This window comes from Chionomys nivalis, chromosome 15 (genome assembly GCF_950005125.1).
Source record: "Chionomys nivalis chromosome 15, mChiNiv1.1, whole genome shotgun sequence".
Lineage (NCBI taxonomy): Eukaryota > Metazoa > Chordata > Mammalia > Rodentia > Cricetidae > Chionomys > Chionomys nivalis.
In genome coordinates, this window is record NC_080100.1 from 14,306,107 (window position 1) to 14,326,393 (window position 20,287).

Genomic DNA, 20,287 nt, shown 5'->3' on the forward strand with positions numbered 1-20,287 from the left:
TGGAGAGGAATAAATGTTATTGATAAAGAAATGAAAGCATAGTGACAACTCTAATGTGGGATTTGTACTGGAGCTATGCAGGTACAGAGTCTAAGAGAAGGAAAAAAATTAAGTGAACTGGGAAGAAGAAGGAGGAGTTGGAAGATGAGAGATGATCATATTCTGTCCTCTTTATCAATTGCAGAAAGATGAAAGTAAAGATCACTGAAGTTTCAGTTATGGAGTTACTAGTGAACTTCAAAAGAAATGGACTTCAGTTTCTATGGCACTTATAACTGAATGAGGTGGGATTCTGCAGTTTGCACTTTAGAACTCTGCTAAAATCTCAGCTCTGCCACTGCTAATTATGTCTTATTGTCTGTAGTTCCTAATAAGACCAAGATGTATTTATTCATATGGAAAATAGATATGACAACATTTGTCTTATCAACATTCTGTAACTATTTCACATTTAGAATAATTTAGGCATTGTATCCTTCAATATTAAAAGTACCACTTTAAGCAATGGAGGAAGCATTCAGTGAAGAATAGTTACTGTATTAGATCATTTTGTTAAAAATATATTCAAGTTTTCAGTCATGACTCATACTTTCTTTAATGATGACCAATTGAGAAAATACAAGATATGAAAAGTGCATTTAGAAACTGCAGTTTTAAGGAGGGGTAAAACCTCTAAAAAAGCTGGACCTAAAAGAAGTTGAAAATGGAAAATAAAAATAAATGGGTTAAAGATTCTTTGCTGTATTAGGCTTAGGTTGTTGATACTGATGCTTGAAAAGATGATTTATGGTATTGTTTCTAATATATGGGCTGTCAGTAATTCACAGATACATCTTTTCAATTAATTTTTCTTTTACTATGTACATCATACTTTGAATATTGTATAAAATATCAATTAAAGAAGCAATAGTGTGTGGCTTATTTTTTCTAATAGTTTAATGTTTAACTATAATATGACCTAGAACTGCCAGAGGCCACTGTTAACGACATTTGTAAGCACAATATAATATAAATTAGCCTGAAATTTGGAAGATAAAAACAGGAAGAGTTTCATCATGGATATTGAAATTAGATTTATTCAGATTTTCACAATTAATGGGTTTTAATCCCTTATTATTATTTCTCATTCTTATTCAAATTGTTTGTATTTTCTTGCATCATATTTCTTCAATTTACATTAAACTTTACAAGTGTAAATAAACTTAACTGCCTAGGTAAATTCAAAACACTTTTAATAAACTTGCCAGTTAGACTGATTGCTTGAAAAAATCTGTATCATTAGAACTTATGAGAAATTCAGTGAAGGAATTCGGTGACATTTCACAAAACTAATTGGAAATATCACCCAACGTAGTCATATGCATATGTATTATGTATACATAAACAACAGGAAAAACTTGTCCCCTTTAGCTGTTTGTTACAGTGAATATAACAACTAAATTCTCAGCTTTTTTTCTGATTTTGTTCATATGTGTATGTCTGAGAAAGATTAAAATGATAACTATTTAAATGATAAGGGAATATGTTTTTTGTAAATCTTTGTTTACATTGTTTTTATAATAAACATACATGGATGTGTTGTATTGATATTTTTATGTCTTCTTTAAACCAGGTGTCATGTAGTCCACATAGCAGTGAGTGCTTGGGGTATATGAGTTGAAGGCTAACGGCTCAGTGATAGGAGTATAGGCAGAACTCCATGGTGGATTATCATGTTGGAGCAAGAGTGAAGCTTCTCATCCAAAAGCATACTTTGTCAGATGCCACTAAAATATGTCAGAATCTAGACATTTTAAGGAGGGAGAAAATTGGAATGAGGAAAGTGACTGAGGGGAGTAAATCTGAAGGTATTTCTAAGACAATATGATTTCCTTCCCTACACTGCGACTTTGCATCTGACTCGGTGAGAAAAATGAACATGTAATTGCTATATGCAGCTATAATCAAAGTGATAGGAAGCTCAAGATGTAACTCACATGTTATTAATTATAAAATAGAAAAAAGAAAAAACAAATACCTCTGTAATTAAACAGAAAATCCTTGTGGAAAAGATGGTTATAACTAGAAGACATAAATGAGATGACCACCACAAAATAGGATAAAAGATGCTGGAAGTAAAATTTAAAAGATAATACAATTTACTATTAAACAATGAATATACAATAACCAATTATTAAAATTACAACAAAGTTAAACTTAAGATTGCACCAAAGTGAACAAAGGGAAATATCACAGTATCACAAGTTCCAAAGCTCCATAATAAAAGGGGTAGAAAAGACTTAGTCATTAAAATGACAACATAGAGGCTTATAAGGGAAGTCTTTAACACTGAGAGTAGGAAAATGATGACTATCCTCATAAAAAATACTGTGGCTACTTTGATGAATGATGGATACAGGTATCACTCTGTATCACTTAATGAGTTGATGATAGAATATGAGACAAAATAACTTTCTCAAACAAATGTGTTTTACATTTAATCATGTGTACATGTGTGTTTTCATTGACAGGCATCCACATGTGTGTATTCAGGTACATTTTAAGTCCAGAAGTGAGTATCAAAATCCCTGGGTAAGGGAGTTAATGACAGCTGTGTGCCATCCTGATGATGGTGCTAGCAACTAAACACTGGTCCTTCTTTAGAGCTGCAAGTTCTCTTAAAACTGAGCAATTTCTCCTCTCCCCACAGTAATTTTTAACATAATGAGAAAGCAATGGTTTGAAATAAGTTTTGGATAACTAACAAACATACTACTTTTTAAATGTAAAGGCGAAAATTTTTTGAGCAAAGGATCTTATGCAAACCAATCCTTTCATAATCAATTTTTTTTGTTAGTAACATAGTACTAATTTAAACCACGTTTATTCTAAGAAATACACTTAATCAGGGAGCCACTAAAATACAATGCTTTCATATATATCCATTTAAGTTTTTATTTATTGTTTTTCTTGTTGTTGCTATGATTTTTTATCATTCCAATATATTTGCAATTCTTGTGGTGGATTGCCTGCTCTCTTATGGTATTGCACTGTATTGCATAACACCCTCATATTTCCTAACAGTACTGATGATTTTGCACAATTTTTAAGGAAGGAGAACATCCATCCCTCAATATCTGGGTTTTCATTATGTTATGATGCTTCTATATTTTTACTTCACAGAATAATTTTCAGATAAATCAATAAAAATAGTTGTATAGTTTTCTGAAGTAGAACTAGTGAGTTTTAATGAATGATCAATCAAATCCCTACTTGATTTAAATATTTTTTTTATGTACAACAACTTCAAATATCCATGAGTCTTTAAATTATCTTAGTCTGTAGGTAAAATATTTGCTATGCTTCATACGGTCATCACTATAACTTAAGGACAAGAAAATTTCGATTAATTGTACATGGTACTGCATATGACAAATAAGTTTCCCTAAAGAGAATAAAACACTGGAGGCCAAGGAATTTGATCGAGAGGACATTTTGAGTCAAAAGAGTGACTATGGTTCAAAGCACGCAAATTTGTTTTTAGTATACATCAATAACACTGCTTCACTTTTGTATATTGATTGTACACATCTTTGAAAAGCATTGAAGGTAACAGACAAGTCATATATATGTGCATATATAGATCTATAAAGATAGACATGCAAGCCAATAACAAAATGTGGTTTAGTTGTTTACAGCTAAAATCATTCATATAAATTTTCAGCATTTTTATATTGCTTAATGCTTGAATGAAAGACAATACCCATTTGCATGAATAAAAACATCCCAAGTGTAACAGGTATTGAAATATTAGGCTTAGTCCTTTCACTAGCCTAAAAGATATAATTACCCCTCTAACTGTAAGCACCAAAGGATCTCTTTTACACATCATATATTATTTTGATCATTATATCTAAGCTTATTTTCATATTACTTTTATTGGTCATTGTCAATCAAATGCTAATTAAAAAGTATATATTGTTACAGTCTTCAGATTGGGATTGGACAAATCCACATGCTCAAGTTCCAACCCAAATTCCTTTGACTGGGATAGTATTTGGTGATAAGGCCTTTAATAAAATAAACCAGGTAAAAAATGGTCTTGTGGGTAGACGCTGCTCTAATAAGAAGGCTGCCCTTATGAAAAGAGAAACAGAAACAATCAGAGACCATACCAAAGTAGAAAAAGATAAAAACAAAAAAGGAAGGAAAAGAGGTTTTCTCCAAGACTAGGAGAAGATGTTGAGAGGAAACTCCATCTCTGAGACACGAGGAAACTTTGTTGTTTAAAGACACTTTGTCTGTGATAAGTTATTATGATCATCTTAATGTAGGAAATGACAAAGATATTTGGAGTGGTATGTGTGATGAAAATCAAATGCTCCACATTGCATATTTTCATATCTTCTTAGTTTTGTAGTTTAAAACAATCTGTCTCTCAGATCTTCTTGTCTTCATGGCTTCTACTTAGCAACTTTTTGAAAACGCAGTTATATTTCCTGTGAAAATACTGAAAGCAATGACAATCTTTAATAAGAATCCTGTCTTAATAGGATGTCGTCTTGCCTATTAACCTCCTTCGGGAGACAATCTTCATACATAGTGAAATAAGAAATAAGTCATATTAGGTGTTTTCTTCTCTAGTATGTAATGCAATTATAAGTCCTATAAAACAGTTATTTTTCTCAGATGTGAAATCCTGAAATTATTTGTTTTTTTGTTACATGAAAACGGAAACAACAATGGAATGGTTTGTTGACTCAGAATGTTAAATCCCATCACAAAAGGGGTAAGATGAGCCTGAAAAAGAAGGAAAGCACAGAAACAATGGGCATAACCCTATACCTTAAACAATTTGAAAATATGTATTTGAGAACTGGCTAAAATTTATTTATCCATCCTTTACATTTCTAAGACTCCACAGTGTGCAATTTTATTTTCATAGCCTCACAAATGATAATGATATTCACAGATATTTTATAACAAGCCTAGATATTAGCCATATCTTATGTATGCATATTTAAGGAACCTTAATTATTCTCTATGTATATCATAGGTAGAAGTGGTCAGTTATCACAAATACATTGTTAAGAATAGTTGTTACTTTATGTTCGGTTTTCATTTGCTGTATGATGTGAAATTTTGAATAATGGATAACCCGTGTGCAATTGATTTGAGCCATGTTTATTAATGTAGTCATAAATCCTACCATTTCTCAGAATTTGCATAAACTGTAGAAGTTCTATCAGAAAAATTATAAGGAGTAATTTACATTAGGATTTTTGTAGATGAGAAACTGACAAGAGGTGACTCTGAGCCAATATAAAAACTGAGTTGACAATGTTCAAATCAATGTCACTAGAGCAAGTAAATCAGCTGCCTGGCATTGAAGATTTGCTCCCTTTGGGATTTAGTCATTGGTTTGATTTTAGAAGTCCCTGACTCTTATTTGTTCAGTAGTACCGATTAAAAGTTCATACTTGTTATAAATCACACTATTTGATACACATTTTGTTGGAATCATTCATCAAAGTACCACTGACGAAAATGCTAGGAATCTGAATGGAGACTTTTCTCATGTTTAAATGAGCAGTATATTTTCCTTTCAGAAATTTCAGGAGAAACACATCTGAAACTTTATCTTTGACTGGAAAATTAAAGGATTTGTTGACATTTTAAAACCAGTTTCCACATACCAGTTTAGAATTAAGCAAACCAATGTTTATTTGAAGTTGGAATCTGAGCCCTGAGGCATCTTTTTACAAAGAGGGATCCTTTTAATTTCCTGTATATAATTTTAGTTTGTGGAAAAGTTAACAACTTAATTAACATCTTTTACATGAAATAATGTTATGATTTAAGCATTGCTCTTAGAATTTATGACTTACATATGGAATTTCATGTCTCATTTATTCCAGTTTTTGAAAGAATAGGAAAAAAAATAATTTTCAGTTTACAATTTTGAAAAGGAAACATTTGCCTTCTAAAAAGATGGGGTTTGGGAAGTATTCTTCTTTGTTCTTGAAAGGAATGAGAGTCAGCGTGTCGCTATTGCTCCTTGACAGAGACACGCCTGGTTTGTTCCTCTTCATCTCGGACTCCTGCAAAGCCATCACAGCGGAATGTTGTGTACACCATGTTCAATGATAAGAGTTTCAATAGGCACTTTAGTGGAACTAAGAAAAATCTCACACTCTTCCACCGTGATGCCACATAGCTATCTTCATTCTAAGTTGTCATGCCAGTGAATTGTATTTAATAGACCTGAGCTCTGCTCAGAGTGTTCCTGAAATAACAAAACAAAACAAAGCAAGGACGCATTATAGGATTTATCTTGTGTCATCAGAATAACCCAAAATGACAAGACGGTAAATAGGACAAATTGCTAAAAACTGGATGGTCAAAGGAATCTTGTCCTGTAGATTCTGGAAGTGTGTGTATGTGTGTGTTAACATTTTTTCTTAATATTTTTGATAAAATTTTCTTCTCTAGATGTGTATCAACCAGCCTCTTCTTCTTCCCTAGGTCACATTATCAGGACTGTGACTCTCCTCTTCTCCAAACATGTCTGCCAAAACTTTAAAGCGGGGCCCCCAGTCTGTGAGATAGTCGTAGTCCTGGTCTGCTTCTGTGGTGAGAGACTCTATGGAGCTGAGTGATTCTGCCACTGACCCATTTCCTTCATATGCATAAGTGGCCAGGGAATCATATGGTGGGGCAGCTGGATCCGCATCGTTTTCCTGTAGCCTTTGGTGAATAAAATCCCTTATGTCTGTGTTGTCTTCCGCATGTGGTCTATGACGAGGTAAGCAGAGGGAGTCTGGTTTTATATCCCTGCGAATTTTATTCTCTTCAATCACCTTGGGATTTCTCAGCGCCCCAATGTCAAAAGCCTGGGTGTCTTCCTCCCCACCTCCTTCATCATCATAATGGATGACATTGTCTCTTATGTCTTCCTTAGATGTCATCAAGGTGTCTTTCTTCCTTTGCCTTCTCAATGCTACATACAGCACAACTATAGCTAGAACAAACAAAAATCAGTTTGGTGAATGGAAGCACATGTATTACTTAATCTCAGTAAATGCTAAAGTAGATCAAGAATAGCTAAATTTCTTTAATGTCCTCATAATATGTTCATAGTTATAATAATATGATCAATAAGGTATTTGGGGCTCAGAGAAAATAATATGGCAATAATAAATGGATATGTACTCACTCATAAGTGGATACTAGCCATAAACAAAGAATATTGCACCTATAGTTTATGATCATAGAGAAGCTAGGTAACAAGTGGACCCTAAGAGAAACATAAATAGATCCATCTGGAAAGTTGAAATAGACAAGATTACTTGACAAAATTAGGAATATACGAATGTGGGGGGTGAGGGACGGTGGATGGGGAAGAGAAGGAGAGAAGGAGAAGGGTGAGAAGAACTTGAGGGAATGGGATAGTCAAGATGGAAGAAGGACGGAGATGAGAGCAAGAAAAAAAGATATCTTGATTGAGGGAGCCATTATGTTGTTAGAAAGAAACCTGGCTTTAGAGAAATTTCCAAAAATCCACTAGTATGGTTCCAGCTAAGACCCTAAGCAATAAAGGAAATGGTGCCCAAACTGGCTTTGCCCTATATTCAGAGTGATGAATATCTTAAATATCACCATAGAACCTTAATCCAGCAACTGATGGAAACAGAGGCAGAGACACGCACTGGAGAACATTACTGAGCTTCCAACGTCCAGTTGAAGAGTGAGAGGAATGAGAATATGAGCAAAGAGGTCAACAACATGATGTGTACCTTAGCTATTGGGAGCTCACCAACTCCAGCCGGACTGAGAAGGAACAAGCATAGGACCAAACTAGTCCCTCTGAATGTGTTTGACAGTTTCTGTCTGGGGCAGACTGAGGAGCCACTGGAGGGGCACGATAATTTATTCCTACTGCATGTATTGACTTTTGGAGAACTTATTTTTTGGGGGAGGGATACATAGCTCAGCCTAGATATAGTACGGAGGGCCTTGGACCTTCCCCAGTGCAATGTGCCTTATCCTCTCTGAAGAGTGGATAGGGGTGGGGGGTGGGGTATGTGGAGGTATTGGGAGAAATTGAGGGAGTGGGATTTTGAATTGGTATGTTTAATGAGGAAAGATTGTTTTTTATAAAAAAATAAAAAATAAAATAAAAATAAAATAATTTTGTGTACTTTTTCATTGCAATTGTTATTGTATCTTTCTATTCCTAGTTACCGAATAATCACCATTAAGTTAATAGTATTTATTATTCAAAACATAAGCAGGCACATAACGACAAGATGAAATAATTGTTCAACTTTTGGACAACAGTCTCACATTCTTCCAAAAGAGTAACAATAGTATAAAGGCAAAGTATGTTTCTTTTTTCATAGCAGAGAGTAAATAAGAGCCTAGAAAATATTCAACGGTAAGAGATGGTGTGTTTATTCCATCTCTCACCATATTTAAAGTTGAGCATATTGGAAGGAAAGAGGAGCCTTAGATGTTGCTTCTTAAAGAATCCATGAATAGTATTTAGAACTGTACAGTTTTTCCTTGGCATATAGAATATCCAATGCAAAGTCTCTGATGCTGATATCCCAGGAATTGGGCAATATATTGAAAATCTTTTTTTTTTTTTTTTTTTTTTTTTTTGGATTTTCAAGACAGGGTTTCTCTGTAGCTTTGGTGCCTGTCCTGGAACTAGCTCTTGTAGACCAGGCTGGCCTCGAACTCCCAGAGATCCGCCTGCCTGTGCCTCCCGAGTGCTGGGATTAAAGGCGTGCGCCACTACCACGGCCCAGCTATATTGAAAATCTTAAAGAGCATTACTACGTGTCAAAACATTTAACAGTGCAAAGATAGAGAGTCAGGCTCTATTTGATTTGGAGGAAAGCTATCTACAAGAAACACCAGGCATGCAGATGTCTATAGTTTATCCTCATTCCTTGAAAGGACATGAAAACTGCAATAAACAGTATGTGGCTGAATATTCAGGAATAGATGTATTTTAAAACAGAGTCTTATATAAGACAATGAATCAAGTGATTATTTTTTATGAAGTAGGGGTTAATAGTACCTAGAATAGTACAAGTGAACTATGGATATTCTGGAGGAATTATGGGAGACAATTACACAGAAAGCACCATTAATACTGATGAGGTAACAATGTCCTTGTTTACTTCATGAGGGAACATGAGCCAAAGGAGAATACCTACAATAATTTGAGCCTTGTTATGAAGATAAACAAGTACTTCCAGATTCAATTAGCTTCGTGATCACAAAGGATAATGGGTACATTTGAGTTGATATCAAATACTAATTAAACATGGATCATTTCTGATGTGAGAATTCTATTTGAATATACAGCTTGAAGTTTGTAACACTAGTAAAAACATATGCTAGACAAATATTGTCTTGTATTATGAAGACATAATTGAATGCTCTGTTCATATAACCAAGTTCTCCACACAGAATTAATACTTACACTGTTCAAATTGATCTAGAAGTTACTATGTGACTGTAAGTGTCGATTCTGGGAGTATTCTCTATAAAGTGTTACTCTCTGCTTACTATTATTTCTATTCTAGAGAAAAAGCTATTGTCTCATTTTTTAAAGAATTTTTAAATGATAACTATGCTTATGTAAGCTCAATGTCTGGGCTTACATCCATTTCCTTTGGTTTTAAAGAGTGAGCATAAAATAATTATTAAAGATATTTTAAGATGGCAGTGTAAGCAAAATGTAAACATATTTAAGGTCACTTTAATCTCTGCTTCTTTCTTAGACCCTTTGCTTTCTTCTTTTCTTTGTTAGATGGAAATTACAAAATATTACTCATCTGGGATATTTTTAAACTAGTGCATTGCTTTTATTAGCAGTGACAATAGTTTACAAAGTTAATAGAGAAATGGTTTTATTTTATTTTTATATTAAAAGGTCACTTAATGGAACTCATTGGAAGTACAATTCCAAATAATTAAGGATTGTATTAGAAAGCATGAAAATTTATGTAATCCTATTGTAACTATACTCTAAGCTCAAGATTATTGGGAGCAATTAGCAAGTTTCTTATGTATGCCATATACTTTAAAAGGTTAAGAAATTTCAAACCCAGTTTACCCACATAGATCTGAGAAATGTTTTTAAATTGATAGTTATCACAGAGATTTTCGTGGTAGAAAAGAAGTAAAATTTTCAACATTAACATTCTTCATGACTTAAAGACATTGATGATGTTATATGGAAAATACCAAATGGAAAACATATTTAATAAAAATTGCTTCTAATAGTTACTAATATTCTAACAAGCTCAGTAACGTAATTAAATAGACATGGTAATTTGATGTGGCATATAATACAGAGATAGAGATAAAGAAAATATGATTATGGAAACTAACCTAAGAGTATAACAATGCATAGTAGTATTGCAATCAGAGCTCCAGTGCTCAGGCCTACAGGTAGGAAAATTGCTTCGACATTACAGGACAGGATGCTTCCATCAGAATCACATCTGCAAACACGAATCGTCATTGTGCTCGTGCTGCTCTGGACTGGGTAACTGCTGTCTTCTATTACAACCGGGAGGAAATACAGCTCTTGCTGCCTGCGGCTGTAGCCATTTCTCCGGGTTTCAATTCCAGCTGTGTTGTCTGCAAAACATAATATTTATGATAACATAGTTACTGTGAGTTTGATCTCACGTTTTAAATTGGTATCTGCTAAGTAGGAGGAAAGTCTTCTTAAATCAGTAAAATACATTCTTATTTAAATTATTGATTAGATTATTATTGAAACTGTCCAAATGTAATCATATATAATTAAAACAATCCCCTGAGAAAGAAGAAACATTCGTCTTGATGGTGTATGCATTAAATGTTCCATTGAGAAAGAAGAGCCTTATAACAATAAGGATATATAAGAAGTTAGGTTCCCTCAGGTTTTTTTTTTTCCTGATATCAAAATCAAATTCAGTGGAAGTGTTTTCTATTTCTATCCATTTGCACGCAAAATTCGAGAAGTCATTGTTTTTTACCGCTGAGTAGTACTCTAATATGTATATATTCCACACTTTCTTCATCCATTCCTCCATTGAAGGGCATCTAGGTTGTTTCCAGGTTTTGGCTATTACAAACAATGCTGCTATGAACATAGTTGAACAGATACTTTTGTCATTTGATGGGGCATCTCTTGGGTATATTGAGTGAGGTATCCCAGACCCAAAAAGAGGAACATGGGATGTACTCACTCATAATCGGTTTCTAGCCATAAATAAAGGACATTGAGCATATAATTTGTGATCCTAGAGAAGCTAAATAAGAAAGTGAACCCAAAGAAAATCATATAGTCATCCGCCTGGAGAGGGGAAGTAGACAAGATTGCAGGGCAAAAACTGGGAACTTGCGGGTGAGGTGGCATGGGGCAAAGGGGAAATGGGATGAGAAACATGAGAAGGGGAGGATGGGAGGAGCTCGGGGGATTGGGATGGTTGGGATATAGGAAGGGAGGATACGGGAGCAGCGAAGTATATATCCTAACTAAGAGAGCCATCTTAGGGTTGGCAAGAAACTTGACTCTAGAGGGGTTAGCAGGTGTCCAGGGAGATGTCCCCAGCTGGTACCTTGGGCAACTAAGGAGAGGGAACCTGAAATGACCCTATCCTATACTGATGAATATCTTGCATATCACCTTAGAACCTTCATCTGGCGATGGATCGAGGTAGAGACAGAGTCTCAATTTGGAGCAACGGTCTGAGCTCTTAAGGTCCAAATGAGGAGCAGGAGGGAGAACATGAGCAAGGAAACCAGGACCATGAGGGATGCACCCACCCACTGTGACAGTGGAACTGATTTATTGTGAGCCCACCAAGGCCAGCTGGTCTGGGACTGAATAAGCATGGATTGAAACTGGACTCTCTGAGCATGGCGGACAATGAAGGCTGATGAGAAGCCAAGGACAATGGCACTAGGTTTCGATCCTAATACATGAACTGGCTTTGTGGGTGCTTAGCCTGTTTAGACGCTCACCTTCCTGGACATAGATAGAAGACCTTCGTCTTCCCGCAGGGCAGAGAATTTGGACTGCTCTTCAGTATCGAGAGGGAGGGGGAATGGTGTGGGGGGAGGAGAAGAGGAGTGGGGATAGGGGGAGGGGACTGGGGGGAGGGGGCAATATTTGGGAGGAGGGGAGGGAAATGGGAAACGGGGAGCAGGTGGAAATTTTAATTAAAAAAGAATAAAAATAATAATAAAAAAGAAAAAAATAATAATAAAAATAAATCTGATTTAATTGTAAAAAAAAAACCAAATTCAGTGGAAGGAAATTTCTATGAATATTATCATTCTAAATACTAAAAGTTGAATATTCAAAAGTACAATATTAATAATATCTTTTGAGACATTAATAATCTTTAGTTCATTGTATCTTTAATGAAACCAAAAAATTATATTTCACTTTGACTAGTACAAAGAAAATATCTAAACATATGAAATCAAATGCATTCATTCTTGTTGTTTTTTTTTTTGTTTGTTTGTTTTTGTTTTTGTTTTTTCGAGACAGGGTTTCTCTGTGGTTTTGGAGCCTGTCTTGGAACTCGCTCTTGTAGACCAGGCTGGTCTCGATCTCACAGAGATCCGCCTGCCTCTGCCTCCCAAGTGCTGGGATTAAAGGCGTGCGCCACCACCGCCCGGCTAAATGCATTCATTCTTATATAGAGAATCCAGCATGAGAGCCAATGGAAGCGGTCTCGTTCAAATGATCACAGGCCCCATTTCTTTAGACATCAGTATTTTTAATGTATTGTTCTCTAAATACCGACATCTTATACATTGTAAAGTGTTATTAGCTTCATGATAAAAGAATGAGTATGCCAGTTTTAAAATCATACATTTGGTGTATTTTTTTTATTCACAGCTATTTATCACATCACACCATAAGATAGAGCCAAACCATTCAAGTTCATTAGTGAGAAATACGGATATTCAGACTGTCTTCTCTCTATTCACCCCCAACATATGGTTTTCTCCAGACATTCTTTCATTTGGCCAGTTGTCCCCAACATCATGATATCATATCATTTTACTTGTTTGAAAAACAAAATCCATTAGAACTTCAGTTTTCTCACCAAATATGATATCAGATATCTGATAGTTACATGTTCTGTAGGTACTTGGAGTAGATTAATGCACAAAGTCACAGAAGTAAAACTTAAAACTTAATACAATTGATTCTGGCATAGAAATGACTTGGCTTACACTTTTTAACTTTATGATAGTAAGAAAGCATCTCAAAACAAGGACTCTGTTTGTACTTGTAGCAAATACCTAATGCATTTTAAAGCCTTTCAAAATTTGTTAGATAATTTTGTCCAGTGGGAGCCAGTGTGAATGTTCTGCTAACACATAAGGAAGTCTAGAATGAGCTTTACACTAGATAAGTTATAATACATTTTCTGCCGTTGAATGTTTTCTGTTTTTAGATTTAGATGGTTGAGAAACATTCCCACCATGAAATGAAGAGTACCCATCATCTAATACAACAAATGTTTTTGTGCTGGCTGTAATATAATCAGATACAGTAATATAAGACAGAGAAGTGTTGATAGTAGTATATAATTGTGGAAGTATAGTGGAAGATATGATTTCAGAAGCTGAATCTAAAATTATCGTAATAGACTCTTTTGAAGTATTGTATTAAAGGTTTTGCACATGATCTCAATAGAGAAGCTCTGAGTTCTACATTAATCAGGAAAATACTCCCTGTTGTGGCCCATGGGAAATCAAGCAGTGAGAATGAAATCCTGTTCATTCTAATTGAACTGTCTGATTCCTAACCTCTGTACTATTTGTTGCTCAAATAAAAGAATTAATTTGCATGGATAAGATATTTGCATATCATTTTATGACTTTATTCCAAATAAGGAAGCAATCAATTTCTCAGAAAAATGTTTTATTTGTTTAAATCATTAAAAGCCCTTTTTAAAGAAAGCAAGCTGTCTTATCTATGCGTTGTAAAACTGTTTCTAGGAAAAGCAGTTGAATCATCCCCGTGTGCCATTTGACAAAATTCCATTAGAGGCGAGTCTGTAAGTGGTTATACTTACTTCTGAAGTCATGAACTGTAAAATTTGGTTTGATGGCAGCCTCTGGTGGTAATCTAAAGGAGAATTGCTGCCCAGCAGGTGAAAGATCTCGGTCTGCAGCACTTACTGTCTGAATTATCTGAGACAAAGTTGAGATTAAACTTTAAGTCACTCATCAATTTCACAGGGAAGTCTACAAAACAGTCTAATAACTTTATCTAATAAAGAACGTACATAGAGAGAAATGCCCCTTTTCGAATCATATCAGTGGTCAACTTACTTACACATACCTTTTGTAAACATCCCCTAAGGGTTTGCAGATAATAATAGCAGCTACAGTCAGAGGACACATCCTAATTCTAAATTAATATCTGTGTAGTGAAAAAGCATTGAAAATTTTCCTAACGAACAAAGAAAAAAGAGCCTTTCTTGCATGTTAAATTAATTAAGTGATATATATGCATTTCAGACTAAATAAGAAATCCTCCTAGAAACAGTGCATCTGATTATATCAGTGTTCCTGTAAGAGCAAAATTGAAGAACAAGTACATTGTGACTGCTGATTTATAAAAAAAAAAACTAAAAAGGAGACAAATTAAAGAATACATGCCTGTTTGTGTTGCTATGTTACTCTACCCATCCTCCATTGCTTAGGATTAAATAATATGTATTTCTATGTTACTTGGACAAGGAAACATTCACATCTCTGTTTCAAAGTGTCTCCCAAGTTGTATGTCATTGTTAAATCTAAATAATCCAGCACTGATCCCTTAACATTTAAATTAAAAGTAACTTCAGTTTATCCTGGAAAAATGCAATTAGTTGATTCACAAATGAGAAGGAATACAAAATAGGATATCTAAAAGCCATATACTACAGAAAATATTAGGAAGTATATTAGAGACAGGACAGAGAATATGGAATACAATCAAGAATATAAATTAAACAATTTTCTACAGTAAGAGTTTGGATGTTCCACACAATGGTAAATGATAGATAGAAAAATAAAAGGATAGATAGTAGAAAGTTTCATGGTAGATTCTAATCTATAGATATGTAGATAATTAGATACAACCACAAAGCATATACATACACACACACACACACACACATATATATATATATACTTATTAGACAATGATAGAGGATAGATAATCTATCCTTATATATAGTTCATAGATAAGGGACATAATAGATGGGTCCAAGTTCAACGTGCCCCAAACCCACATATTCTGAACTCTCAAAGAAGATTTCAGGCTCATCTCTTTTTAAAAGAGTTTTCTAATAAAAAGAAAAAAAGGTATTTGTTAAAACAGAGCTTCTGGGCACACAAGCTTAGTTTTCATTACTTTCCCCACATGAAAGGAAAGGAAGTTTAATTCATATAAATTTTACTTTTCTCAAAGTTCAAATCTTTAAGGTATAACAAACTCACATTTAATTTTTTAGAGGATAATTCCCAAAGGCATTAATTAAAAGAATTACAAGATGTTTTATTTATTTGAAATTTTTATTGGATGTAAAATAACCTTAATGTAGTGGGACATTCGAAAATTAAAAACAAACTAATATACAAAATTTTAGTTTATGTATTCTAATATTTCAAATAACCAAATGGACATTATTTATTAATAGAGAAATAGTACTTCATCATTTACTATTTCAGACTCTGAATCGAGGTGGTTATATTAGATATCTTTGCTATATTCTGTATCCATAAAAAATTGAGGCTGCTACATTGTTCTTTTATTAGCTTCACATACATCCATCTACCAATAATTCATATGAGTCTAGCATCATTCATATTTAAATTTAATAAAGATATAAAATGCAGGAAAATAACTAACTCATGTGTATTTTTGTCTGGACTTAAAACTTAAAGCATAAACATACAGGTCAAGAGTATTGAGAACAAAAAAAAAAAGAGTATTGAGAACATACCTGCCCTGGTTTGGCATTTTCACATACAGCTGTCTCATATGGCACAGATATTTCTGGCGGAAATTCATTGACATCTAGGACATTAATCAGTATGTTGACTTTGCTGGTCAATAATGGGTTACCTGTTGAATACATAAAAAGATAATATTTGTAAACATGGATACTGCTTCTCTGAAAGCCATATTTGTTCTCAATTATTTTTGATATAAAATGGAAAATAATCTTCAATTGTAGGAAATTGTAAGGTATCAACTGCAAAAATAAATGAGAGTTATTGAGGAAAAACTAATGGAGAAGGAAGAAGACACAGTCACAGGTAGGAATAACTGTGTATTGGAGGAAGACACACTCACAAGTAGGAGTAACTGTGTTCTGGAGGAAGACACACTCACAAGTAGGAGTAACTGTGTTCTGGAGGAAGACACACTCACAGGTAGGAGTAACTGTGTTCTGGAGGAAGACACACTCACAGGTAGGAGTAACTGTGTTCTGGAGGAAGACACACTCACAGGTAGGAGTAACTGTGTTCTGGAGGAAGACACACTCACAGGTAGGAGTAACTGTGTTCTGGAGGAAGACACACTCACAGGTAGGAGTAACTGTGTTCTGGAGGAAGACACACTCACAGGTAGGAGTAACTGTATAGTGGTAGTGGAGAAACACACGGTACAGAAAGGAGTAACTGTGTAGTGGAGAAAGACCCGGTAGCAGGAAGTGTACTGATATGTTAGCAATAGTGTGGGACTTTTTGCCTAGTGTGATTTATTTATCTTTTTAAGGTTAATTCACTGATCTTACCTTATCCAATATTGATACTTAGTTTATTAAACAAAACACAAATTTCTGTGTTGCATACATATAGTCAGAAGTTTTAATATCTGGAATATTTATGTTATATACATAAATATCTCAAACTCATCCTCTATTGGAGTATAGATTTAAGTAAAATAGAATTAAGGGGTTGATTATAGAAAGACAGAAATTATCCTCAAATTATTTCTGAAACTAAGAAAAAGTAAATTTTTGATTAAAACTCATTTATTCCTTTATGACCTCCCCACCAATGTCTTTGGAGCAAGGAGTCACTGCCTAATGTGAATTACATATTTTATCCCCTGCCAGTGTTCATAATACTTGGTTTCATATCATGTGTTGAAGAATAAGACTGAAAATTATTTATTAAAGGATAAAAGCACAAAATACATAATATTTTAAAAGCTACTTTAGAAAATGTTGCTTAATTAGTGTAAATGTACTTATAAAATTTAGTAAATAGGTAAAACTGAGTTTATTTTCTAAGGAAACTAGAAATCAATAATAATTATAAAACAGTGGCCCCTTCATTGTAATGTTTAGTGTGTATCGATGATCCAAAACACATTGCACAGGTGAGTTCACAGTATATGAAATATAGTCACTATTTTAAGTTTCTTTTTTATATAAAACTCTGAAGATTGGTGAGTTGTGTGCCACCACTGCCTGACCTCTAGTGGCTTAGCTTTGCTCTTCCCATCTTTAGGCAAGCTTTATTTATTAAAACATAAAGAAAATATTACTATATACTGGACCAATTTTAATCCACCACAAATTTATCACAAATTGGTAAATTGCTATTGTTTGGTTGCTTGAAATTTAAATTACCACCCATTTCCATAAGTAAATTGTTAAAAATATTAACATTATCTTGTTGTTAATAGTCTTTCTCCAAAGGACTTTTTTATTTTTCATATTTTAACTAAGACAAATCTTTGTTGTGTTTAATTATTCTGTGCACTGTAGGATATCTAGATTTTCCGAAATTAAATATCACAAAACATCATTGTAGATATCAGAAAACGGATGGTCAATCAAGGAAAAAGGAAACCAATAACAACAATTTTACAGGGTTGAAGTGAGTAATAGACTCACTGACTTAATTCTAGCATATTTTATTCTATCATGTATGTTTAATTTATTTTATGGTATTATAATACTATACAAACCTCATTTTTAATTCTTAAGTGCCAGCTACAGAAGTAATACATCTCTTTAACGACTAGTGTTATAAAATAAATATGAAATAATTTGTCAGAGTATGTAATTTATAGACCAAAACAGATTTCCTTCATTTAAAGATATAATTTATTTTATTTTGTTGAAAATAAAGTGACCTATTTACTGAGTCATCATAATCATATTTGGGACAACTATGACAAAATTTCTTTATATCTAGTATATCATGAAGATTTTGATGAAAATACTAGATAGTAAAACCACATAGAGTTTACATAGTATTGGGAGTATTTCAAAAAATATAAATTGTGAATTTATCCTGGAACAAATTATGGAATCAAAACATCTTTAAAAATAATACATAAATAATATTTTATAACTAAAAGATAATTTAGAATTCATATAAAGTTACAATTTTCATGCTAGTCTTCTTAATGTTAAATGGTACCATCAACAGCAAGAAGCGAATACATTAGCTTAATCAATATTTCTCTTTATGTAGAATATTAATGCTCCTTGTAGAGTTTATAAGATAAACTCTAAAATCTATAGATGAGGTCCAACGTTACTGTTGAGTTATATATGAGACCAAACAGGAATTTAAATCTGTGCTGAAGAGAATTCACTGTGATGACAAGCACTGACAACTCCGCCAGAGGACCTGAGCTTAATTTCCTGGAAGCTTTCAATAATCTATAACCCTATTTTGAGTGCTGAACCCATCTTCTGGCTTTCTTTTATACCAGGCATGCAGAAGTGACCTGAATACACACATAGACAAAGAACTCAAGACATACCTCTGGCTTCCTGAAAATTTTGAACACATGTAAACTTACTCTGCCACGCACATGTACACACAAACATACACACACTCCTACACATATGTTAAAACATTTAAAAATATAAACACAGCTCTTCCTTAGTTACATCCAGACTGATTTGAAACTGAGCAACACTCTGGAACAGAATAAATGTTTGTAGTACTTATTTTTATTTGAAATATGAAGTTAATATCTAAAGTATTATAAATTTCTGCCAGGTGCTCAAAGTAATATAAGGAGGGAAAAAAAGATATTCCGAAGGGACTTCTCAAATCTCTCAAAAGACCAGAGCAGAAGGAAGGAGACCAGGTGTTTCTCATAAAGACACTCTTGCCAATAGCTAAATATTAAATATTCTCCCTTTGTAATTGAGATATATGAGAAACATCTTTGAGTGCATTATCAAACAAATAAGTTCTGCTTTCACTCTAAGTCGGGAAAATTGTCTCCTGTGCCACAAGCATGCAAAAGGAATTTCAAACGATCTGTATATTCTAAGGAAGGGTCTCAAAAAGTCCACTTAAAGCTTTAATATAATCCACCCTTATCTTAATATATGTTCTCGTGAATTAGAAGGGGAAGAGAAAAGGATAGTTTTCTAAATTCTTTCCTCAAAATTCAGAAAATATTTCACAATAAGTGATTTTATATGCTTATTTTTTTCTTTTCAAACTTATACAACTCTGAATAACATAGATACAAGGAATATCTGTAGAAGAGAAGTTGATACTTCTGCAAATTCTGGAAAGTGTTGAATAGAAAAGGGTGAGGTTACACAATGAAAATCACTCTAGGTATTCCTGCAGTCTTGCAAACGGCTCTCTGGCAGCTGTCACAATTGCTCTGGACTTATGCTATGAGGCATAGGGAACAGGTTTCCGAGTTTCCCCGGGAGACTACTCAGCTGTCAGTCCTAAAATAAAAAAAGACCTCAGCAGGGACTCATTTAAGACTGTTAAATCCACAGAATTTCAGTTTAACGTTGATTCTGCCCACGCCATACTTACTAACTTTACTTGCAATTATGGAGAAATTATATTGCGCCGTGCTCTCTCTGTCCAGTAATTCATTCGTGGCGATGGTTCCTTCCGTTCCATCTATTGTAAAGTAGCTGTCCCCATCACTCTTCCAATCTATGAAGTACCTGCACGTTAAAAGAGTAGATGCAAATGTGCAAGGATTACACATGAATCATAACGGCAGTGGGGCTAACTTGACACAGTTACTTATTTTTCACCCTGTAGCTATTACCCACCATGCAATAAAGAAGACTGTAAGTGGCAGCTTCTTTATTGTAAAGTCGGTATGCTCAAGGGAAAACTGGAAATAATGAAAGATTTAGTACTCTTGCTGTTCGTATTATTTTAGGGCCTTGACACTTTGAAAGCTCAGCAGAGACTAAATTTTGAAAGCTGACCATGGTTTTCCTTAACCTGCTGAATATTAAAACTCTCACAAGGAGTA

The 20,287-nt window shown here is 34.0% G+C and overlaps 1 protein-coding gene across 1 annotated transcript in view; it reads right to left on the reverse strand.

Moving 5' to 3' along the window:
* Positions 1-2,227: 2,227 nt before the first annotated feature.
* Positions 2,228-20,287, reverse strand: part of Cdh12 (cadherin 12) — a 771,364-nt gene continuing 753,304 nt past the window's right edge. The window contains exons 10-14 of the mRNA XM_057789913.1: positions 19,831-19,967; positions 16,011-16,132; positions 14,091-14,208; positions 10,390-10,641; positions 2,228-7,000 (exon numbers count right to left, since the gene is read on the reverse strand). Coding sequence (XP_057645896.1) covers positions 6,501-7,000; positions 10,390-10,641; positions 14,091-14,208; positions 16,011-16,132; positions 19,831-19,967 — 1,129 coding nt within the window. The 3' untranslated portion in view covers positions 2,228-6,500. The remainder of the gene's footprint in view (positions 7,001-10,389; positions 10,642-14,090; positions 14,209-16,010; positions 16,133-19,830; positions 19,968-20,287) is intronic.